Genomic DNA, 26220 nt, shown 5'->3' on the forward strand with positions numbered 1-26220 from the left:
ACCTTGGCCTATACATACTCCAGGAGGCCCCAGAGCCAGCACACCCAGTAGATAGGTTCACTCTGTTGAAGCACCACCACCCGACCACCTTCACAAGTGACACATTCAAGGGGCGGGCGCAGCAGGCACCAGAGCCCTGCTGACATAAGTCCTCCTCTGCAGGGATAGCCCTTGCACAGCTGATCCTCCATAGTGGTCAGAAGTTGGTGGTCAGTGGTCACTGCCAGTCCTTGCAGCTGATTGTCCTGGAGGTAAATCCTTCCCATAGACATGCCATCACAACTCAACTATAAGAAGAGGGTGCACACAACCCACACAGACCTTGAATGTCCAGGTTGAGTGATTAGAGAGGCTGTGCTACTAGACCCTACAGGACACTTCCTACATTAGGCCATTCTACCAAGCCTGGGAGAGGTAGCACCTCTACCTAAATATAAAAACAAACACAGGGAGGCTGCCAAAGTGAGGAGACAAAGAAACATGACCCAAATGAAAGAACAGAATAAAACTCAATAAAAAGAATTAAACAAAATGGAGATAGCAACCTACTAGATGCAGAGTTCAAAAATCCTGTTTATAAGGATGCTAACTGAACTTATTGAGAAAGCATAGAAAAGGACCAGTAAAAATGGAGGATAGACTACCTGGCCAGTGTGGTGTGGTGGATTTTGTGTTGTTTTGTGCACCAATAGATCATTGGTTTGATTTCTGGTCAGGGAATATGCCCAGGTGGCTGACTCAATCCCCTGTTGGGGTGCGTGTGGGAGCAACTGATCAATGTTTCTTACATCAATCCTTCTCCCTCTATCCCTCTCCCTTTCTCTCTGTCTAAAAATCAATAAATGCATTTTTTTAAATGAGGGATACACTAACTGAAATGAAGAATAATTTACATGGAATCAACAGTACAGTAGATGAAGCCAAGAATCAAATCAGCTGTTTGGAATATAAGGTAGCAAAAAATACCCATCAGAATAGCCAAAAGAAAAATTATTCTTAATGCATTTTATTCATTTTTTCAAGGTTGAATTCCAACTTTATTTTTTTAATTTATCTGTTTTGTTGAAAGTATTACAGATGTCCCTTTTTTATGCATTTTAAACAGTGAAATTGCCAACAAGATTTCTTGCTACTTTGCACAAGTCTGTGAGTGACTGCAAAAGCACTGATACAATAAGTTTTATGGGAGTATAAGTAAATTTTAATGAGAAGGCAAATTTTCAAATACAAAATCTACAGATTATGAGATCAACTGTATTTGTACATGTTTCTGGTTGCATATGTGGATTACGTTTCAGTTACATAGGAATTTAACCACACATTTTAGATTATACTTACTACATACTTTATTTTCAATATTAGTACAATGCTCTATAATCTCTTCTATGATATGCTAAAGAAAACCCATCATTGGGACTATGGAATTAGGCTGATTTTCTGTTATAATTCCTTTGTCATTCCTAGGTCCTTCCAACCTACTCCTCTCCCTTCTACATTTTCTATTATGTGAAAAGAGACTAGATTAAGAGTCAGATGATGTGGTTTCAGTGTCCACTTTGGTCTTACCTAAGTGTGGGTTCTTAAACAATTTATATGGCCAAACTAAGTCTTATGTTCTTATTAGTACAATGAAGGTGTTGTGCTAGATAATATCTAGGACCTTTCTCAGCCTTAAAATTCTGTTATTCCACATATGTGGATCTTGGAAATTGTATATATTATAATGCTAAGGAAAAATTATTTCAATAATTATAATAAGGTCAAAGTTGAGAATACACACATTTTTAAAAGCCCTAGAATTATTTTATTTTTATTTTTTATTGTTGAGAGTATTACAGATATTCCCAATTTTCTCCCCTTTGCACCCCCCTCCACCTAGCTCCCGCCCCACCACAGGCCTTCACCTCACTATTATATGTGTCCATGGCTATGCATATGAGTTCTTTGGTTAATCTCTTCTCACACACCCGCTCCCTTTCCCACTGAGATCTGTCAGTCTGTTCCATGTTTCCATGTCTCTGGACCAATTTTGTTCATCAGTTTATTCTTTCAAATACTAATATTGTTAGCTGAAAGAAACATTATTATATATATATATATATATATATATATATATATATGGCTAATATGCTAAGTGTCCGACTGTCCAACCAGTTGCTATGATGCACACTGACCACCAGGGGGCAGATGTTCACCGCAGGAGCTGCTGTGATGCACACAGAGAAATGGCACTGTGGACCTGGTGCCCACAAAGCAACACTCAGCTTCCCCCAAGTGGGACATAGGCCTCGCCACCATCCTGGAGTAACAGCCCACCAAAGCACAGCCAACGCTGCTACATAGCAACGCCCAGCTTCCTATCCCTAGCGACTAGCCTCCTTGGAGTTTCTTCAGCCCAGGAACAGGACTTGCTTTATAGCCAGGTGCAAACATTTCACACTTTAACCAAATGTCTGTGAAGTGTTTTCCCCGTGCCTCATCTCATTTGATCCTCACAGAAGTCCTGGAATAGGTAGATAGAAGACTCAGAATCCTATTTTCTTTCCATTAGCTGTAAAACAGAGATTTAGAAAATTTAGAAACGTGACCTGACTGAAAAGAAGTATGAAATGGTGGGCCTTGAAAATGATTTCAGGTTTCCTCACTGTGCAGAATATAGTCAAACACTGCTGCAGTTAAATATTTTACCCTTTGTTCTCCTTGCGTGATCTACAATAAATCTGCTTTGTGTTGATATTTACTGCTGTGTTGCTGACAATTACCTGAAAGAGAAGTTGGGGTGCTTCACTGAGCTGGAAAAAGTTTAGCTACATCAGAAATCAGGTCTAATTAAGCAAGTTTATTCTCTATATATAAAAGGCTAAGTTGACTCATGCCTGTGTGACACATATAAAGCTCTCGCTGGCACTAATCCCACACATGTGTTCTGATCTGTCATTGTCGATCATGAATTTAGTTGACACTTCTATTATAGAGAAAGGGAAAATAGTGATTTTAAAATATTTTTCTAATTAATTTCCTTTCAATGTGCACGAATTCATGCACTGGGCCACTAGTTAGACTATAAATGAATTATCTGATAAAAACTGTCCTACACAGATTGGCTTATGTACACACAATGACCAGTTAAACAATAACACAATCCATTTAAAATATAAATAATATATTTTTTAAATCTTAAAAATAAAATTACCTAGAAAACTATAAGAATTATATGAAGCAAGAAAAGATTTAAATAAATTGTTAGCCATCAAACCATAAGATTAATGAATCCAAATAGAAATTTCATATTCTAAAATTACTGTGGAAAAATAAATGTCATAAAAGCCAAGTTATATTTGAAAAAGAAAATAATAATCCTGGAATACTTTTATTAAAACACACTGTAAAGCTATAATAATTAAAACATCATGTTACTAGGCCATAATAGGCAGGAATTACAGAAGTATGTAATAAATTTCTAATATTTCTGGATAACTTTTTTATTTCTTTATGCATGGCTAATCCCAAGAGTCATGGATATATCATAATGTATAAGATCATTTTGTTATAACAAGAATGGGAGCACAAATAGTTGGCACGTTATTCTTCTTGATGAAATTGAAATCCTTTGTGGTCATTAAATAACATTTTTGTCCACAAGCCTTTTTTGAACATTTGGAGTTGGCTCATGAAGATATAATGAGAAAGATAGGACTATATAATTCATTCGTCTTCTTTATTTATGAATTATCAATGCACAAATAGTTTACCTCTTGTTCCTAGCTCTGAAGGTATAATAATAAAGTTACAACCTCTTTCCTTTTTAAGCTCATAGGTCATAAGGAAAACTCAGGTTATGTAAGTAACTATTATTCAATACAGTAAGTATTACATTAGCTTTATGAGGTTAAAAGAAGTAACAGTTCTTTCTGCCTGGAAATTGGCACCATAAGAAAGAAGTGCTTCACAGGCAAAGACATTATGTAGATCTCAAAAAACTTTGAAAAAATAAGTAGAATTTTGCCAAGAAGAAAAGGAAAAGAGAAATCACTCAAAACAGAGAAGAAAATACTTTTGAATCCATTCAAGCATGGAAAAACACTGAATATGCAAGGAACTCTTCATGATCCATTGAGGCAAGAGGACAGCATATCTGAAGGAGGGCAGCAGAAATGCCTAGGAAGGTAGACCGAGGACAGATTGTGAAGAAACTTGAGTACCAGGCTGAGGGATTTGGTCATTACTTTCTAAACCATCCAAGTTTCTTTCTTTTGTTGTTGTTGTTTTTACAAGAAGGGCATGTAAAATACAGATACAAGACTCACTCAGAAGGAATTCTGTGAGGAATATAGCTTAATATCTGGTCTATCCTGTGGGCACCAGCACCTATAAAAGTCAGGCAGAGTCTCCCTTTTAACTAATTATGTATGTGAAGGTGCTTTGTAACTCAAGGCAAAAATGAAGAAAACAAAAAAAAATGTGTTGACAGTGACTGACAACATTCTTTAAGACAGCGCTTCTCAAGTGTGGATGCACATTGAAGTCATCAGGGGAACATGAAAAAATGCTGATGGCTGGGTCTCACCCCTGATTCAGACTTAATTGGTCTGGGAAGCAGTCTGAGCACTGAGGATTTTTCAGAGCTTGCCTGGTGATACTCATATACATTCAAGTTTGAGAACTACTGCACTAAGAGAAAAAACTATTCTTTCTGCAATTCTGTAGTAGTTATTTTTCTCAAATGTGTGCGTGTTTCATTTTAAGTTTCTTTCTTCTTTCCTCTAAAATTCTCTTTTTAAATTTATGATATATCATATAACCAACATTGTCTTAGAAAGGAAGAGAAATACTATATAAAATATAACTTAGAAACAATGAAATATAAAGGATATAGAATCACTGGTGATAATCCTTAACCTGGCTGATTTCTTGTTTGTCTCTGCGTGTTATTCTGGTCAGCATTCTCTGCTGACACTGAACTGGCCCCCATACTGTTTTGCCTTCCAATGTCCATCCCTTGTTTTAGGCCACTTATTCCTATATTCTTGCTTAATCTGCAGGCTCTAATTTTTTGAGTCTTTAGTCAATTATTTTTCATTTATTTCTACATAAAGTTTATCTCTTCTCCAGAACATTCAAAAAACTGTTGGCTGTAGTTTTACTAAAAAGGTATGACAGTGGCGGGTTTAAAATTCTATTGGCTAGAAGAAATTATTTCCAATTTGGAGTCATTGCTGAAAACAGATGTCTCATTCTTATAGTGCTCATATCTCTCTCATCTCTCCCACTCTCCCATTCTCTCCCTCACTTCCTCCCTCCCTTCCCCCTCTCTCTCTCTCACACACACTCTCAACCTCAAAGGGACACTCACCAATCAAAATCTCAGAAAGAGCTTAGAGGTTTATTGTGAAAGATGAAGAAGAAACTGAGGGTAGACTTTTAATGTGATAAATGATGAGAACTATAGGAATCATAACTGCCCTAAGAATGTGCAGTGCTACGGAAGAAAGGAAAACAAGTCAGAGATATCTCAGAGTTGCTGTTAGGATTAGTGAATGGATGAACTTGTCATTTCGTGGTATAGTTGCTTTACTTTTTACTATTCTTTCCACTGTAATGTAAGCTCCATGGGCATAGGACCTTGGTTTATTGTTCACTATTGTATCTCTACTGCCTAGTTCATTTTTCTTCCGCAGAGTATGTGTTTATCAAATATTTTCCAAGTAACTGAATTAATGTGGAGCAGCAAGTAAAAATAAAGTGTCAGATGTGTGATTTTCAGCATGATTCTAAATTCTCATTCACATATTCAGTGACAAACACTAAACAATAATCATGTTCACCAGGGAGATCTTGCTTAAATATTTGGAAAGCATATCCTAGGTACTTTAGTTAATGACCACCTCTACATTAGTCACTAATGTGACATAGCTGCAGAAATGACAGCATTAGGTCTGGAAATTCTTGTTCAGTTCAAAGAAGATAGTTATTCCATTGTGCTGTATTATTCATTTACTGTTGTGAAATCCATATTCCAAGAGTTATACCAGCTAATTAAGGCGTAGTCCAAAGAAGGCAACCAGAGCAGAGGCTATGTCATTCACAGAGTGGTTTAAAGCTTGAGAAATGATAGATGAAGAGCAAAGTATGAATAGAGCAGAATTCAAGGGATTGGATTCTAGACCTAGTTTCAATGGCCATGGACAATTAAGTTGTCTTTTGGCTCCAGTAACCTCTTCTATAAAGAAAGGGGAAAGTCTTACTCTCTAAGATTTCTTCCAGCTATTTTATTTAAAAATCATAAATTTTCAATACTATGTGTCAACATGAGAATTACCTTCAAGTAATGAAGAGCTGCTCACATATAAAATTATACTGGTTTGGTTGGTTTTATTTTAGAAAGTAGAATTATTCCTAAGAGGCAGGATTTACATAAGGAGATTTTAGTTCAACCTAAGGGATTTTTTTTAACCATTATATTAATGCAATGAAAAGAGGCTTGTTGTGTGAAAGTAGTGATGCATGCTTCATTCATCACTCTCAAGGCTATCATATAGGGAAATTACTCATCAGGTCAGAAAATGAACTTGATAACACCTTTCAATTATTGTATATTTTGATTCTTCTAAGGTAGTACCAAAGCAAGACTTCAAGCCCAGTGTTCTAACAAGCTTGTATGCCAGTATATTGAATTGAATAAATGATTTTCTTTTATCATAAAGTAAGAAGGGTAGATACATGGAGCAGCAAACTTCTTCTCTTTGATCCTCTTTATCATGTTCAGCAGGTTCAAGGTCAACTGCCGCCATTAATGATTCCCGTATTCCCTCCTGATCAACGGACACTGGCTGCAGCTGCCCAGCAAGGATTCCTCCTGCCTCCCGGCTTCAGCTATAAGGCTGGATGTAGTGAGTACCATTGAGTTTTCTCATTTGGGAGAGGGTGGAGGGTATAGCATTAAATTAGGCAATTTAACATTTCTGCCACACCAAGAAATGAGATCACCCATATAGCATATTTACTTTAAAGGGGAAAACACATAGAAGATATTGAAAAGGATTCATGTTGGTATGTAAAAGAGCTCAGATTATTTCTGTGCTTCTGAAGCCAATATTTACTCTTTAGAATTAAGTTTCATAACTTCTATTTCCAGTGTATTCATAAAATATGAATACTATAATTTTCAGGTTTCATTTATTTTTACATAGGTAAGATAGGAATATGCTTTCCAATAACTTTCCATTGTTGTTGTTTTTTTAAAGATAAACCCACATTTTCTAATGTGACTTAGTTGTAGTTGGCCTTCCATGATCTGTCTCCACCCTATGTTTACAGCTTAATTTTTTCCTAGTCTTCTTTTAGTTCCCAGACCAAACTTTTTTCTTAACTCTGGACTGGCATTTTGAGTGTTCACTCTCCTTGATGTTCTAAACTCCTTTTAACTCAGAACAGGGAGAGCTTGCCTGTTAGATCTCTTTTGTCTGGTTCCTTTGGATCTTGGATCTACAGGCGTGGGAAAATATAAGTTTATGTATGATTATATTGTACTAATAATGCAATAATAAATCAATAAATAAAAATACAATAATAAACTCGCATACTCACAACTGTACACCTACTTTTTCCCACCCTGTATTTTCTCTTTCCTTTTAATTAAAAGCTCTATGAGAGCAGGTGATTATTTTATCTTATTGTTGTATCTAAACTTTTATTATAACATTCAACTATTTATTGAATGATTGTATGGATAATGAATGAGTCCTCTTACAAACACTACAAGGGCATTTTTGCTCTAAGTGATGAGTTACCAAGATAATGGTTTATATTCCTTATTAACTTTACATGCCTGTTATTTTGACTTTTTTTTTTTTTTACCAAAACCAAAATTGCACATTGTTACATTGTTAGTTTTAGAAACAATCAAATACTTCATTTTTTAAAAATTTACATCACCAAAATGTCAACTATAATGTGTTAAATAAAAATAGTAAGTTCCAAAAAGAGGCTAAATTAATAAGCTAAATACCTTCTAAAACATCGTTACCATGCCTAGAAAGATTATAGGGAAATCAAGCTTATTGAAATATTTTTCATTATTAAAGCAGAACACCAATGAAAACAATTAGTGAAATAATATAACTTTAGATATTTATGCAGAATATAATATTATAAATAACAATAGATTTTGGTCCATTTATATGTTAGTAAATTGTCCCATTAGCATCTTGCTATGCTTCAGTATTTATTACATTTGCAAAACTCTAGCCACTGTTAATAGAAATCAAATCTAAGTTTCCTGTTAAATGATGTTTTGAATTTTCATATTTAGCACTTATGTCTAGTCTTTAAACCTTTCAATATATAATATTGAAGAAATGAAATATAATTTTTCAAATATACAAAGTAATTTGGGATGAGTAATTGTAACTTGAAGTCTAAATAAAAAGTGAACTGAACTCAGGACTATAAAAATTCACTCTTTTATGGTTTTGTGGGTTTTACACTGTATTTTCACATATTTTTCCTTTTTCTTTATTTTTTTTACTTTGGTTTCCTATATTTTAAGATAGTGTTCTCACTCTGGATTTTTAATTTATTAATTTAATATTATTTGCCACATCATTCTTTCTTTGTAGATCGATTCATCAAGAAACACCAAATATTTAAAAATAAATATTTAGGGGCTCTATTTACATTTTAAATGTTTAAATTCTAGGAATAATTTAAATTCTAAAAATAGAACGTTAAGTTCCATTGCTACACTAAATTCTGAGTTTTTAATCATAAAGATTTTGTACTTTGTTTTCTTTCCATTTTCCTAAGGAACTACTATTCACATTAAGCAAATGTTGCAATATAGTTTTGGTAACCTTGGCTACTAAAATGAAAAAAGACACTTTTAAAAGTCATCAGTTGCCTCAGACTGCACCTGCAATATATACATATAGACTAGGTCTGTTTTCCAAAAAGAAAATTTTTAAGCAACTATAGAAAAAAGTCCCATTAGCAATTATTGTGCTGAAGAGAAAACCACATTGCGTATGAACAATAGCATAACGGTAGACTTGGAAAAGGTCAAGAACACCTCAGCCTCACTCCCGTTTGACAGAGTTGGCATACTAAATTTGTTCAGTGTGACTGTAACGTGGCATGCAGAAATTTTTCCTTCCCTACAGTTGTGAGTGAATTAACCATTTGATACTCATACCCGGAGTGCTTGAAGTTATAAAATTATACCACTTCTGATAAAATAGAGTAAGATCTCCATAGTTGGTGGCAACCTTGAAATGAGCATCATGCCAAACTCTAAAACTAAGAAGCCAATAGCAAAAGAAAGTGGCACCGCTTGTTGACACCCTGGCATGGTGAGTCAGTGGTTTGATTGAGGAGCTGGGTGGAAGCAGTAAGTAGTGCAAACTACTTTCTACCTAGTCACACTGTGGCAAGGAGTAGCGGTAGGGAGAGAAGGCAATCTAACATCTCCTCTCTTCAGTGGGCCTGCATTTTTATTCCTCTCATAGTTGTCAACCACATGTGACTTCTCTGGTTTCAGTTGTTTTGAGTGATATTAATAGTGTCAATGAAAGAGACTGCCTAATCCATCTTGATTTTAGTTCCAAGTAAATGTATACCATTTGTTGGTATCAAAAACTCAAATGTTTTTTATCAATCCATAGAAAGTATCGATGATAAATTTTCCTGTTTAGACTGTGACCTGATAAAATAAATAAAATGAAAACCTATGGAATCTTATGAAAAAAAGCTAATATGTTCTCAACAGGGAAGTAATAAAACAAAATTACAGGTCAGGCGACTTAACCATCATACATTTCGCTAACATCTGTTTCTGAAAATAATACGCTTTTTGTTGGACATAAGGATATTTTCCCTTTAAGAAATATAATGGTAGAATCAGAAAAAAATAGTGTGGAATATAGCTGTACATCATTAAACAATATAAGAAAAAAATCCCAGTTTTAAATTATATTTATGGGCACTAGCTAATTTTAATCAGAAATCAATCATTACAGTCCTGAAATAAACTTGAAAATCTAAACACCAAGGTTCCAATTCTGAATTATAAAATAAGTGGGTCTTCAAATAAATTGGTTCAAGTACACTTTGGGTGGCGAAAGAGTCTAAGGACATCATGGATTTGGAATCGTTTTGCCTTATTCTCCTACTTTGATTGTCCTTGTATAGCTTACTGAGCATCAGCTCCCCCATCTGCAAAATGGATTAATAACACCCATTCTACTAAATCATTAGAGAGTAAATAGGATTATATATGAAACAGGGTCTACCACTGTGCCTCTTATTAAATTATTTATAAATGATAAATACTGAGTATAATGCTGGGAAAACACAGATCCTATTTTTTTTAAAAAAAAGAAGATTCTTTTCTAAAACCCCACCCAGCAATTAATTGCATTTTATATCCTATCTGGGATCACATTCATTCTACCACACCTGCATGAAGCTTCCTTTAACTAGGAAAACTTAATTGTTTAGAGAAAAGTATTACAGTGCTGATGGAAACACTTATGTCATGTAGGTATAACCTTAACCTGAACTATCTTCATTATAATCACTAACTTTTAATCTTTTCTATTGTCATTTTCCACTTGCCTATCAGAGCTCAAGTTGGAAAAGATCATGTGATTAAAAAATGTATGGAATCATTGTTTTGGCTGCAGGAAACTAGAAATGTATTCACAATACTCATTCTGCATTCTAACCCATTGATTAATGTTTCAGAAATGTGCTAAATAAAATGGCCACATAAAGTTACTGATTGAAATATTTAATTGCCTTATGAGATTAGCTTAAATAAATAGAAGTCGATGAGCCAAGCTTAATAAACTTAAAATATGTTGTATTTACTCTTCATCGCTTTTCTGAACAGTATTTCCGCTTTCAATAAAAAAGGAAACGCTCAGTTAATTAATTCCTCATACGCCACAATAAAATTAATGTTTAGGAGTTAAATACCATAAACTTCCTCAGGCATATTTGCTGATGTGTTCCTGTTTTCAGTTAATGTCACATGTTTCATTGTTTAATGGAGCTATCATGTGGGTCCTATTATATCTCTCTGCGGAAAGGGTCCATGTGTCTGGCATTTTAGGAGGCTGCATGCTAATTTCTGGTAACCGCGTCAGCTGACACACAGGTCACCGACAGTCAGTGCTGAAACAATCGCCACATCACAAGCTAAACACCACTGATATGGTACGTCTTTATCAAACTGACCAGATAGGAAACATGTGTTGTCAGGTTTGCATAATGTAGGTTCTGGGTAAGCAAGCAGAGAGAAGAGGTTGTAATCATAGCTCAGGCTTCTGTGTGTGTGTGTGTGCATGAGAATTATTGTGACCAGCTCTTCCCTTTACCCCGCCCCAAACCCCCATCTTATAAATCAGACTTTGGGCACCCCTGACTTAGTTATAAATATGTATATTTTAATTTTATATTTCCTTTTTTCCTTTTTATTTTTTCAATTGCAGTTTACATGTAATATTATTTTGTATTAGTTTCAGGTGTGCAGCATAGTTGCTAAATAACCATATACTTTACAAAGTGTTCCCCCCGATATTTTCAGTACCCACCTATCACCATATTGCAATATTAATGACTGTATTTTCTATGCTGCACTTTACATCCCATGACTATTTTGTAACTACCAACATGTACTTCTCAATCCCTTCACCTCTGTCAACCAGTCCCGCAACTCCCATCCCTTCTGGCAACCATCAGTCTGTTTTCTGTATAAATATTTATATTTTTAAAGGATTGCTTTGGTACCTGAACAGCCAATCATTTAAATTCCCATCTGAAGGAAGTTAGAATAATGGATTAAGAATATGAAATGATTAAAAAGTAAAAAGAACTGAGTATATAAAACATTCTAGGGTTATATGGTGAGAGCCACCTTCCAGTTCTCATAGGAGAAATGTTTCTAGGTCAGTAAAACATGTTTTTTAGCTAAAATAGAATCAAAATCATTTTACAAGTTTCATCACTAAGAAAAGGGCGATAGATATATATGTCTTTATTGTGACAAAGTATCATAACATGGAAAAAAATAAAAGCTTATATTATTTATAAATCATATACATACTTTTAAGCATATTACTCTCTGAGGTGATAACTGTGCTCTGTTAATAACCATTATTTGATCTAGTCTCCTACCAACACACAAATGCTGCCACCACAAAAAAAAAAGTACACACACAGCAAACAAAAAGCCCTTTCTTTGATAAATTCCTCACATTGTGTTAGTCTGTAACTATATTAATCTTTTAAGCCACGTTTTGATTTTTAACATTTAAGAACATAAGAATGCCATTCAATTTTAATATAAACCCATTTAGCTCAGTATTTACATTTTGGCATCATTCTTCTTCTTCACAATGTAAATGTGTTAAATGAAAAGAGTGCTTAGCTAATGACACTAGGAGTTTTCAGTCAAGAGGCCTCAAAATGTGGTATTACCGTAGGAATTTGCCCTAGTCCAGCCCCATCCTCAGAATTCTAAGTTCATATTTTTGTTGCCACAGCAAACATGAAATCTCATTTCAGTAGTAGATTCATACTAAGGTCATCAAACTGAAATGTAAGCCAAGAAGAGCAATATATGATTGTATTTGAATAAATGTAACTATTAATGATAACTGGACGACTCTATTCTCCAGTACATGTTCTCTTTCACCATAGAAAACTCCATTAGGAGGCAAACTTCAGCCCTAGCTGGTTTGGCTCAGTGGATAGAGTGTCCGTCTGTGGACTGAAGGATCCCGGATTTGATTCCAGTCGAGGACACATGCTGGGGTTGGGGGCTTTATTACCAGTAGGGGGAGTGCAAAAGGCAGCCGATAAATGATTGTCTCTCATCATTGATGTTTCTATCTCTCTCTCCCTCTCCCTTCCTCTCTGAAATCAATAAAAATATGTTAAAAAAAAAGAAGGCAAACTTCAGTTATAAGGTTGATAGGGAATGTAGGGAAGTGGAAAAAATATTTAATAAAGCAGGCTAAGATAGCATTTTGCTTCTAACTCCACAATAGATACATATTGTCCATGAAGACTGAATAGGTCATGCTCTTGGAATATCATGTGAAATCACATATTGTATTAAGTTTACCTACTGTAAAAGGCCAAAATAATACAAGGTTAAACATGAGAAAAAGAATGTTTCTCACTCACATGGTAGTTCAAGCATTCATTGCTTATATGGTAATTCCATGCTATTCAGTCCCAGGCTTGTTCTCTCTTTAAAAAAAAAATTATATATATATACATATATAGTTATTGATTTCAGATAGGAAAGGAAAGGGAGAAAGAGACACAGAAACATCAATGATGATAGATCATTGATTGGCTGCCTCTTGCATGCCCCACACTGGGGATTTTGCCCGAAACCCTGGCATATGCCCTGACAGGGAATCAAACCATGACCTCCTGTTTCACAGATCGACACGCAACCACTGAGCCACACCAGTCAGGCTGCTTGTTTTCCACAATTTTGGCTTCCATGTCATTGTCTTAGATACCTTCTCCAGCTACAATATTCCCATTCCAGTTAGCAGAAGCAGGGAGTACTATAGCTACGTATTAAACAGTACTATTTCCCTGATTTATTTTGGCTGTTTTTCAAAGAATGTATTTAAACATTTCTTAATCCTATTTATATAGTCAGCTCACAATGACCCTTCACATGTTTTACAATATATTAAAGATAGCATTTGCTCACTGCAGCAATCTCAAGTAATGCAGAAGTATAATAGGAACTAAAATTATCTGCCTATACTCATATACTCCTTTAATGGCACTCCCCAGAGGTAATTATTGTTGACAATTTGGCACCTATTTTTCCTGAGCTAGATATAGACATAAATATGTATTTATATAAATATGTATATATACCTCTTTATATTTAATTATAAATATGTAAAAGTAGGATATTAGCATATCTGTATGTTATAATCTGTATCCTATGATACATATGTATAAAAATCATGATATGTACTACATAATTTCTAATGTATGTGAGAACAAATAGAGTATATTCTATTTATAAATATAAAATATATTGTGGCCATTTTTCTTCTTTTACATGTTTTACACATAAGTCACACTGCATCATATTTTATTAAGCTGGACGTTCCACATTTTATTTGTTTCCTACTAATGAATACTTAAATTTGTCTACAATCTTGACAGTTTTAAGCGCTGTTACAATAAACATTTTGCATGCACATATTATCCTCAATATTTGGCATTTCAATTTTGTGCATTTGTCCCTTATTTGACCATTTTTACCTGAGAAAATGCCTCTAAATTCTAATGCTGAGATGGTTAATGCAGGCTTTAAAACATTCAAAACTGACTCTTCCGAGTTCAGCTATGAATAAGCATCAGTGAGAAGTAACCTGAAACTATTAATTGTCTGAATTTAATAAATTCTTTCAGAAAAAAAAATTAAACAAGGTATCAGAAGACCTTGGTAATCCCAACCCCATTTCATATTATTCTATGCCCTTAGGCAAGTCATTTTTCCTCTTTGTGCCTTAGCTTTTTATCTTTAAGGTACTACACTCATTAGTAATGTCTGCCCAACTCACTTCACAGATTATAAAAGTCAGATGGGATGAGTGTATGCATTCTAAAGATGTTAATTATTGTGTAGTGTATCTATTATTTATTAAATGTATAAACCCGTTTTGAAAATTTAGAATGTGACAATGAAAAGGATTTCAGGAATGTATTCTAGGTCACTATATTTCTGACCATTCAAGACATTTGCATTATTTGTTTTTCATTTTGGGGGGAAGGGAACATTCCATAACATTTGTTAATTTCTGGAGGGCTAAAATTCACCATTCTTGTAGAAAGCTCTAAGCGAGGACTCATCCCCAATTTATATCCCATAGGCTTATTGTTACAGTGGTTTAGGAAGCTTTCTGTTCTCAAACTGCAGATCACAGACTCTGGCTACACTCCAGGAGGAAGGATGTCTATCAAAAACCCTGGTAGACAGAAAAGTAGAAAGGCTCTAGTGTCAAGAAATGAAATGCTTGCTACACCTTAATACTAAAAGTGAAAAATAAAAGAGAAATAGCACTTGATTTGGTGTTAAGTGGCTCCCACAAACACCCTTCTTCCAAATCCCTACTTTCTAATACCTGAAACTTTTTGGATGCTTTTCTCTGTATCACTTCCTTATAAGACACGGATGCAAAATGTAGACATAGTAGTCTAATATATAGATCTGGATGTTGAAGCAGTTCCTTAATTAATGTTTCTCTTTGAGCAGCTTAAAATGAGTTATTATGCAATAGCTTAAATGATGCCTTAGCGATAATGCTGAAATAGAGAAGGAAAAGGAGATTTTTTTGATTCATTGTCACCTTTTCAGGGATGTTTAAATTTCTTAGATAATTAATCCAGGTATTTTTATTGGTACTGGAATTCATTCAATTTATGGGCAAAGACGTAAAGAAATAATGCTATTATCTTTTATATATAGAAATGTCTTCCCATTTGGAGAGGTGTTTCTCCAAGAGTTTACTAGCCAACTAGGTAACTATTAAATTAAGTAAGATAAAGTTTTCATATGCTATGCCACATTAAAAGACATACGTTTTTTTTTTAATTTGTAAAAATCTCTGACTGAAAAATGTGAGTTGTGGCAAATCAGTTAAGAACTACCAATTACCTAAAATATATATTTTAAATACAAGCAGAGGCATGGATACATGGAACAGTCTGACAGCTGTCAGAGGGGAGGGGGAAGGAGGGGACTGGAAAAAATAAAAATATCTTTTAAAGTAGCTGTATAGTCAAACAAAAGATGATTTATTAATTTTAACTTCTCAAATAAAATTCATGTGAAATATGTATATTGATTATTATTTTGAGTTTACTATAAAATATTAGCATTTCTCATAAAAAATTTTAAATAGTAAAGCCATTTTATACTACTTCAGCAAATCTATGCAGGCATTATAGATTTTCTGCATTTAGAAACACCTTCGCCTTTGTTTGTGTATGACATATTAATTGTTCTGAATCTAAGTTAGGTTCTGCAGATGCTTAAGAATTATAGATTTAACTACATGAAATGAGGAATAAAGTATCGCTGAATTTATTGCTACAAAAAAAGCAAAGATCATTTTGTTCGGATTTCCACAAGTCTAAAGTGATTTGAAACAATCACTATGAAGGACTTTGTTTTTATCATTTGTTTTTATATAAAGCATTTTTTCTAGTAAACACCTTGACTGTGCTAAGGTGCCTTAATGCCATTATAATAGTGGGTTCTTGATCATGAACAGAAATCATGTTAGGATTTAGAAAATTCATATTATTTATTTTTAATATCCAAGGGGATATGAATTGCTTTTAAAATCAAAATTTACAACAGAGATTAATTATGGAATATTATGAAAGAAGCATTCAATGTATGAAAACATTTTACAGAAGATACTTTATCTTCTCCATGTTCTTATTTCCTCTTATCCTCAAACTCTAGGCCTCTTTTTTTCTCTTCATTTTCTATTATACCTTTGTGTTATTGGTAGCTGATCTAAAACACCATTATTGTTCAAAATATATCCTATACAAAAGCTAATTTATTCCTTATTATAATTACTATTTGCTTACAGTCTGATTCTTGTACTAAAACTTGAGCTTTTGACATAGAAAGAATTGTCTCCTGTGTTTGATATTTGTTAATTTCTGAATTAAACAAATTAGTCCTTCATTTATTCATCAACAAACATTTTAACAAACTGTATTATATATTTAACAGAACTGTACATTAAAAAAAGTCCCTATGCTAGGACTGGGGATTTAAAGATGAGTAAGACATCATCCCTGCCTTTAGGATGCTCCTTGGGAAGAATGGGATAGACACAGATGGAATATTATAGACGTATGCATAGAATTTAACAGAACTCAGAGGAAAGGCAATGCATTTAAATCTAGGAGTGGTGGAAAGCGCCAAGAATGATTTATTAGGCCTTTACATCAAATCCCAAAGGAAGAAAGGCAACTAAGCAATTGAATAAGTTTTGGGAGTGGAGGAATACAGAAATAATACTTCAGACAATTATTAAAAAACAAACAAACGCATAAACAAAAGAACACAACTTGGAGGAAGTCCAGAAAGCAAAGGTTGAAATAGGGTGTACATGAACCTATAAGCAGTTTGGTATTGTGAATTAATTATAAGGCAAGGAATGGCAAATGAGTAGTTTAAGGACATAAAAAGAGACAACTCGAAATATTTATAGACCTTACTTGATGGAGGTACTGAAAAACCACTGAAAGGCTAAAAACTGGGGTTGAGATCATATTGGCATTTATTCATTCTTCCATCCATCCATCCATCCATCCATCCATCTATCTATCCATCCATCCAACCATCTATCCATGTTAAGCCTTACTTCTCTGGTTCAGTTTTGTTATTTTCAGTCCTTAACACACAGTATACTGTAATTAATAAATATTTTAAAAGTCTAATTACAACCAATGAATATTTATTGTATGCTTGTAATGAGTAACACTTGAAAGCTGAATAGAGAATTAATTTCTTTTGCAAAGGACTGGAGGCAGGGAGCTCTTCTAGTAGTAAGAAATGAAAGCCTGGAAGTTATAAAACAAAGCTGGTGATTGATTGGCCAGGGATGGTCAAAGGGAGGGAGAAAAAAAGAAGCTATTGTGCATATGTTAAAGACATGATATGTATTCATTTTTACCTTTATATTTGAGGACCTCAATAGATTCTAATCAACCTAAATATTTCTTGGAACTATATGAAATAGGTACAACTGCAGGCTAGTTCATTAAGACATTTCACTCACTCATTGCTCTGATCCTTACCTTTAAGGTTCAGCCATTCAGTCATTCAGTAAACAGTTATTGAGTATTTATTGTGCAATAGTTATTGCAACTCTTGGACTTCTCTCATCTTTTTTTAATTTTTTTTTTTAATTTAAGACCAACCCCTCCTCTGATTATTTTTCTCCAATGATTTCAGTTCAAATAAAGTTTTCCCTTCTTTGATAATTATTGTCTTTCCTATTCATTTGATTCTAATCCCATGGCTTGATTCATTTCACTTTCCATAGCTGTATGTCATATTTTTGTAACTGAAAATACATGAAGACAAGGACTGTAGCTTTTATTTCTTTATGTCCTCCACATAGTATTTGACATATGTTTTGTCTGTACATTAAATTGAATACATATATCTATTTTGAAAATTGAAGTATATATTTGCATAATGGTCTAAATATCCTATGATGATTTCTTATTAAATTAGGAATGACTATAGTACTTACTGTGAGATCCTGGAATAAATAATTTGTAGAATGAAAATAATATCTACCTTACTAAGTTATGAAAATTAGATGAGTTTTTATAGTGGTATACACATATGTGTAAATACATCCATATCTATATGGATGTATATATGTATGTTTATGTCTTTTAACAGAATGCTAAAAGTTAACAAATATTAGTTGCTCACATTTAAAATCAGTAGTTGAATAATAAATTATTTTAAAATTATGTTGAACCCTGGCTGGGTGGCTCGGTTGGAGCGTCATTCCACAAGGTTACAGGTTGCGATGTTCAATTCCCAGTCAGGGCATATGCCTCAGCTGTGGGGTTGGTGCCTCAGTTGCAGGGTTGAGTCCCAGGTCAGGGCTTATACAGGAGACAACCAATTGATATTTCTCTTTTCCTTCCTCTCTCTCAAATCAATCAATCAATCAATCAATAAGATGCTGAACAATTTAATACCTCTTTGTGTGAAAATAAGCCTAAATTATGTTTTTTTTTTTCCTTTTTCTTCCCCTGAATCTCTCTTCCCCCCATCAAACTGATCATAAAGTCTGTCTCCCAAATCTGTTATGTCTTCTCTTTCCCTTATGATAAGTTTAGGGCATTATCATTTCCCACTAGATTTACTGTAGTAGTTGCCACACCTCTATTTGTCTCCAGTCTCTCCCTCTTTCAATCGATTCTATTTCTTGCCACAGAATTGATCTATCTAAAACAGAAATTAGACTATGTCACTTTCCTGCTTAAAATCTCTCAGTGATTTCACATTTCCATCCATGGCATCCTTTTTTTTTTTTTAATATATTTTATTGATTTTTTACAGAGAGGAAGGGAGAGAGATAGAGAGTCAGAAACATCGATGAGAGAGAAACATCGATCAGCTGCCTCCTGCACATCTCCTACTGGGGATGTGCCCGCAACCCAGGTACATGCCCTTGACCGGAATCGAACCTGGGACCTTCCAGTCCGCAGGCCGACGCTCTATCCACTGAGCCAAACCGGTTTTGGCCATGGCGTCCTTTTTAACTTTATTTTATCTTAGGCTCCTACAGAGCTCCCACCATCTGAAAGTAAGAGTGGTAAAAGCAGAGTATTTTCAGTACCAATCTGAAAAAAGAAAAAGATTAAAAAGGGCAATTCTGGCCCTAGCTGGGTAGCTCAGTTGGTTAAAGCATCATCCCAATACACCAAGGTTGTGAGTTTGATCAGGGCACATACAAGAAGCGACCAATGAATGCATAAATGAATGGAACTACAGATATCTCTCTATCTCTCCCATCCCTTTTCTTTCTTTTCTTCTCCTCATCTCCCTCACTTTCTCTCTCTCTCTCTCTCTCTCTCTCTCTCTACCTCTCTCCGTCTCTCTTTCTCTCGCTCTAAAATAAAGAGAAATCCTAGTTTCATTAAATAGTGGAGGCTCACTTTGTGATTCTCTAACACTTAGAAGACATGGAAAGTAGATACTAAAATGGTCATGGAAGATAATTTGGTATTGAAAGTAACCATTTTAAAGAGACACTTTAACCAATAATCTTCCTTGACACTCTTTTGCAAGTTAAGTGCTTCTTTTCTTGAGTTGTCTAGAATAGCTTCCTCACTCTTCTCTGTTCATTGTATCATTGGATTTGTTTTCATGTTTATCCCCCTCACTTGATTCGGAATTGGTCTAGGGCAGGGATTTTGTGTGTGCAAGTGTATAGGTTTAATTTCTATATTTTCTAGCACCTAGAGAAGTTAATCTGGTATTTGTCAAGGAAGTAATACAAAAGTAAACCAACCAACCAAACAAACATGGAAGGCTAATAAGGGAAGGAGTCACCTTATTTCAATGAAAATAATGCCAGAAACTGTCCAGAACCTTTATATTAGTTCAGTGGATGAAAGGGTATGTGTGTGTGTGTCTTTGACCTCGGGCAAAAACATACCTGCTTTTGACAATCTTCCTCCAACTAAATAAGCTTGTTAGAAAATGTTTTCCTGAAACCTCTGAGACACACCAGTCAGGCTACCCATTTTAAAATTGAGTTGTCGAGGAAAACCAAGATGGCGGCATAGGTTAACGCGGGAGTTTGCTTCCTCAAACAACCACTTCAAAAATACAACTAAAAGACAGAACGGACATCATTCAGAACCACAGGAAGGCTGGCTGAGTGGAAGTTCTACAACTAGGAGGAACTGAGAATCAGAGGAGGCACAGTGCTGAAGTAAAATACTAAGGTGCGGAGTGCACGCAGCGTGGGCTGGTAGCTGAGGGCACGGTTGACTGTTTCAATCCGGAGGGAGCCTCAGACTCTGAGCTCCAGATCCGGGCGAGTCTCTAGGGACCCAGATTCAAACGGGAGAAGCAGGACTGTCTGGCTTTGGTCCCTCCGAGGTTTGCAGCGGTTGCTGGGACTGAGAGCAGCCATAACTGCTCCCTCCTCCGCCCTGTTGATCCTGTGGGACCTGCCCCGCCCAAGCCCTGCACAGAGCCATTTGCTGGATAGCCTCAGGCAAAGGCTAGATTAGCACCTCCCTAGAGGACAGAAGTTCTCCCACTGCAAACACAGCTGATTCTCACAGCCAGTTGGCCTGGAGGTCAAGTAGTAATTACCTACAACAATCAAGGCTTGACTACAAGACTGCTCACAGAGACCACAAAGGGGTGCACCAAGAGTGTCTACCTCAGGTAATTGGGACACTTAACACGGAAAGCCACTCTATCGACACAGCGAAGCATAAAAAAATGCCAAGACAAAGAAACAGGCCACAAAGGACAGAACCAGAGGAAAGCAGGCTACTGGATATAGAATTCAAAACCACACTTTTGAGGTCTCTCAAGAGGCTTCTAGAGGCTGTCGATAAACTTGATGAGTTGTACAGGAAATCTAATGAGACCCTCGATGGTGTGATAAAGGACCAACTGGAAAGTAAGCATACACTGACTGAAATAAAGAATATTATACAGACTCCCAACAGCAGACCAGAGGAGCGCAAGAATCAAGTCAAAGATTTGAAATGCGAGGAAGCAAAAAAAACCCAACCAGAAAAGCAAAATGAAAAAAGAATCCGAAAGTGTGAAGATAGTGTAAGGAGCCTCTGGGACAGCTACAAGCGTACCAACATCAGAATAATAGGGGTGCCAGAAGATGAGAGAGAGCAAGATATTGAAAACCTATTTGAAGAAATAATGGCAGAAAACTTCCCCTACTTGGTGAAAGAAATAGACTTCCAAGTCCAGGAAGCGCAGAGAACCCCAAACAAAAGGAATCCAAAGAGGACCACACCAAGACACATCATCATTAAAATGCCAAGAGCAAAAAACAAAGAGAGAATCTTAAAAGCAGCAAGAGAAAGAAACTCAGTTACCTACAAGGGAATACCCATACGACTGTCAGCTGATTTCTCAACAGAAACTTTGCAGGCCAGAAGGGAGTGGCAAGAAATATTCAAAGTGATGAATACCAAGAACCTACAACCAAGATTACTTTATCCAGCAAAACTATCATTCAGAATTGAAGGTCAGATAAAGAGCTTCACAGATAAGGAAAAGCTAAAGGAGTTCATCACCACCAAACCAGTATTATATGAAATGCTGAACGGTATCCTTTAAGAAGAGGAAGAAGAAAAAGGTAAAGATACAAATTATGAACAACAAATATGCATCTATCAACAAGTGAATCTAAGAATCAAGTGAATAAATAATCTGATGAACAGAATGAACTGGTGATTATAATAGAATCAGGGACATAGAAAGGGAATGAACTGACTATGCTTGGGGGGCGGGAAGGGGTGTAGGAAATGGGGGAAGAGACTGGACAAAAATCATGCACCTATGGATGAGGACAGTGGGTGGGGAGTGAGGGCGGAGGGTGGGGTGGGAACTGGGAGGAGGGGAGTTATAGGGGGAAAAAAGAGGAACAAATGTAATAATCTGAACAATAAAGATTTAATTATTTTAAAAAAATTTTTAAAAAAAGAAAATGTTTTCCTTACTCTGTGCTATATAGCATAGAAATGAACCTTTCAGAGTGTTGCTAGAGATAATGATTATCTAAATGTTCATTAATTACATGGTAATGTACTTAACATGCTTCCTGAGGGGTTCAGTTATTTAATACTAGCTATATCATTTGTATCTATATTTATTGTAAACTACCTAATATTCTGAAAACAATTGACTAATATACCTTAGTGTATTTTTCAACTCTTTGAAAAATTTTAGTTTTGAGCTAGAATTTTCCATACTTAGCTTTGAAATAAGAAGCAAATTAATTTTGGAAAGGCTTAGGGAAAAACTGTTCAAATGGTTAAAACTAGGAAAGAGAAAAAGAAATTACTTTTAACTAGTTGAAAGTCAATTTCAATAACTTACACATGGTTGAACTTTAAAAGTCAGAATTTTCCATTATCTATGTTTTACAAAATAAGTCCCTCATGTGGTATTTACAAAATAAACCTGTTGTAATAGTTTTTGGTACATTTAATTGAGGGATACCACAAATAGATGACATTATTTATTTCAGTAAAATATTTTTCCTCAACAGTTTCTGAATTTTTCTTGTGACATTAAGAACTACCCTTGGCCTTGTTTTTAAAGTTTTATAGATTCTTATAGTCTAGTTTAGAACACTGACACATGCATGTACTATATTTTGAATTTAATTAAAATTTTAGATATATTGGCCATTTTCACAATTGCTGTATTTGTGTTTACTTAGTAACCTGGGACAAATTTCAAATAAAGCAATATTTTAGGACTAAAAAATTGGTTGTAAGATAAACATGCTTCAAGTTATGTATGTTTATATGTAGAATGGAGATGTTTACTATGTGTGATGCCTTAAGCACAAACTTTTGGAAATTAGATATCCTGTTTATGATTACATATTTATATCTTGGAAACAATATATGATCATAGATGTATAATAGCTAGAATAGTCTTTTTAATTCCCACTGCCAGTCTTTTGTTTTCTCTAATTCACTTAAACTTAAAAGCATTTCTATGTGGCTGTATGTGGCAAACATTTTTTTAAAGTTTTTATTGATTTTTAGATAGGAGGAAGGGAGAGGAATAGAGAGATGGAAACATTGATAAAGCGAAACATAGATTGGCTGTCTCCTTAACACCTTCCTATTGGGGATTGAGCCTCTAAACCGGACATGTGCCCTGACCGGAATTGAATCAGGGACCTCCTGCTTTATGTGTGGACTCTCAACAACTAGGGCACACCGGCCAGACCAGCAAACATTTTGTATAGTGGGGCCTTTACTTACGAGTTTAATTTGTTCAGAGACCGAGCTCCTTAAGGAGCTCGTTAACTCAAATTACTCCATCAACTCAATGCAAATAATCGGCGGAGAGACAGCTGGTATCTCAAAAAACTCGTTAGTGGGGACACTTGTAAGTCAAGGCCCCACTGTATTGGTTTTTTAGGGCTTCCATAACAAAATATCACAAACTGGATGGCTTAAACCACAGAATTTGTTTTCTCACAGTTTTGGAGGCTAAAGACTTCATTTGGAGGCTTCTTTCCCCGATTTATAGATGGTGGTCTTTCCCTCTATCTTCACATGGTTGTCCTTCTGTCTGTGTTATTTGTGTCCTAATCTCTCTCCTTATAAAGAAAGCAGTCTATTTGAATCGGAGCCCACACAGAGGACCTCGTTTTACCCTACTTACCTTTGAGAGACCTCATCTCCAAATATAGTAACATTCTGAGATGCTGAGGGTTAGGACTTTAAGATATCAAATTTGAGAGGGACAAAATTTAGCCCATAACATATAAGTAAAATTATGTAGCTCATATAAATATTTCATATACATACATACATACATTTATACATACATGTATACAATATGCCATGTGCATAAATATACACGCCCACACAGTTCACCTGTGAACAGAGCAGGGATTAGGGCCCCTGACCCCAGGCAGTTGAAAATTCTTTTTTTTTTTTTTAAATATATTTTATTGATTTTTTACAGAGAGGAAGGGAGATAGAGAGCCAGAAACATCGATGAGAGAGAAACATCGATCAGCTGCCTCCTGCACATCTCCCACTGGGGATGTGCCCGCAACCCAGGCACATGCCCCTGACCGGAATCGAACCTGGGACCCTTTAGTCCGCAGGCCGACGCTCTATCCACTGAGCCATACCGGTTTTGGCAGTTGAAAATTCTTATATAACTTTTGACTCCCCAAAAACTTAATTTACCTTGGTATCCATGAAGGATTGGTTTCAGGATGCCTCGTGGATACCGAAATCCACAGACACTTAAGTCTGCTATATAAAATGGCATAGATCAATGTATACAATCAGCCCTTTGCATCTACTGACTCCCAAACAGGTATGTACTGGAAAAATCCACAGACAAGTGGATCTGTGCAGTTTAAACCTGTGTTGTTCAAGGGTCTATATATATGAATGATAATTATATTAATTTTATTAAGTATACATTAATGAACTTAGAAAATGAAGAAAGATAAGATTCTAATATATGCATTTTTTTAATGTTATGGAATAGTTCAGATTTTAACCAAAATGAGTCTCAAATGTACTAATGTATAATACTTAATTTGTTATTCACAATTAGATGCTAGTAATTTGCAAGTTCTCAAAACAACTATGCAGATGTTTGCTATCAATCCAAATTGATGAGTAAGTCTTTATCCCTGGGTTCCAGGATCATGTTTAAGACCTCCTACTACCTAACTTCTTTAATGATACTTGTTAAAACTTCATTTTACATCCATTGCTGTTTCATATCCAGATACACTCAAGTCTGAAGTATGTAAAGTTTCCCAACTCCCTGCCTTCAATCTCTTTTCCCTCTATTCTATCACCTATCACGTAATCTGTCTTTCTCTCTATTCCTTCAGCATGTCCTAGTCAAACTTTGAAACATTTCACCTTACCTAAAACATCTCTCCTCCCTTTCAGCTGCACATTTTTGAAGGCCAAGCTCACCATTATTTTTTCCTTTATTCTGTAATAAGAAAAGTTTTCCCTTAACTCCTATATGCTCACCGATTGTCCCTACTGCACAAATAAACACTTAATTAGAAAAGATAGCGGTTTTAGAGACAAAGTTTTATTGTGTTGTGTTTTGTTGTTTGTTGTCTCCCACAGTGCCAAGCAAATGTCTGGTCACATGGTAGATGTTATAAGTGCTTATTAATTGATTAATTCATAACAGCGAAAGTAAATTAAATAAAATGAATTATCACTGTGAAGAGCACCAAAGCCTCTATACTTCTGCTGTAGTTAATTTTAAGATTATATTCATTAAATGAAAATTATAAATGAATTATATTTTAAGTGCTTAAATTGTCAAAACTAATAGCTGTCTTATAATGTTTATTTTAGGTTTGTGTAAATACAAATTCAGCATTTAAACATCTAAAATTCCCTTTACTTGATAAAATGTTACGTTTTCTAGATTAAATATTAAAAATATCAAATGTAAGTAAATTCCTATTATGTAACATCAATCACGCCCCCTTATCATTGTTTTCGCCTTATTTGCTGGTTCTTTCTCTTTGGCATAGAACCATGCTATAATTTTTACAAGTATATGTCTTTTAAATAAAGTTTTATTGATCATACATTTTTTCATAAGCTACTGCAGAGCACCTTATTGCAACTGTTAACTTCTGCCCTTCTCAAATGAATACATATCATGTGCGGCTCTTATTAAAATTTTAATCCTAACTCAGAGCATATATCCTTGCTACCTTAACAAGTTATCTCAAAACTTAGTGGCTGCACAACTGGCATGGCTCAGTGGTTGAGTGTCTATCTATGAACGAGGAGGTCATGGTTCAATTCCCAGTCAGGGCACATGTCTGGGTTATGGGCTTGATCCCCAGTGTTGGGTGTGCAAGAGGCAGCCAATCAATGATT

General features: G+C 35.1%; 1 protein-coding gene across 8 annotated transcripts in view; it reads left to right on the forward strand.

Annotated features, from left to right (window-relative positions):
- The window catches only part of SOX5 (SRY-box transcription factor 5), a 972837-nt gene that overhangs the window by 835518 nt on the left and 111099 nt on the right, over positions 1-26220 (forward strand). For 6 of the 8 annotated variants that reach the window (XM_070410551.1, XM_070410552.1, XM_070410553.1 and 3 more), the window contains one exon: positions 6767-6890. In XM_070410551.1, the coding sequence (XP_070266652.1) occupies positions 6767-6890 (124 nt within the window). The remainder of the gene's footprint in view (positions 1-6766; positions 6891-26220) is intronic. The other 2 variants (XM_070410550.1, XM_070410556.1) reach the window with 1 other exon arrangement.

Source organism: Myotis yumanensis, unplaced genomic scaffold (assembly GCF_028538775.1).
Source record: "Myotis yumanensis isolate MYYU_CA2020_CCGP unplaced genomic scaffold, mMyoYum1.0.hap1 SCAF_3, whole genome shotgun sequence".
Taxonomy (NCBI): Eukaryota; Metazoa; Chordata; class Mammalia; order Chiroptera; family Vespertilionidae; genus Myotis; species Myotis yumanensis.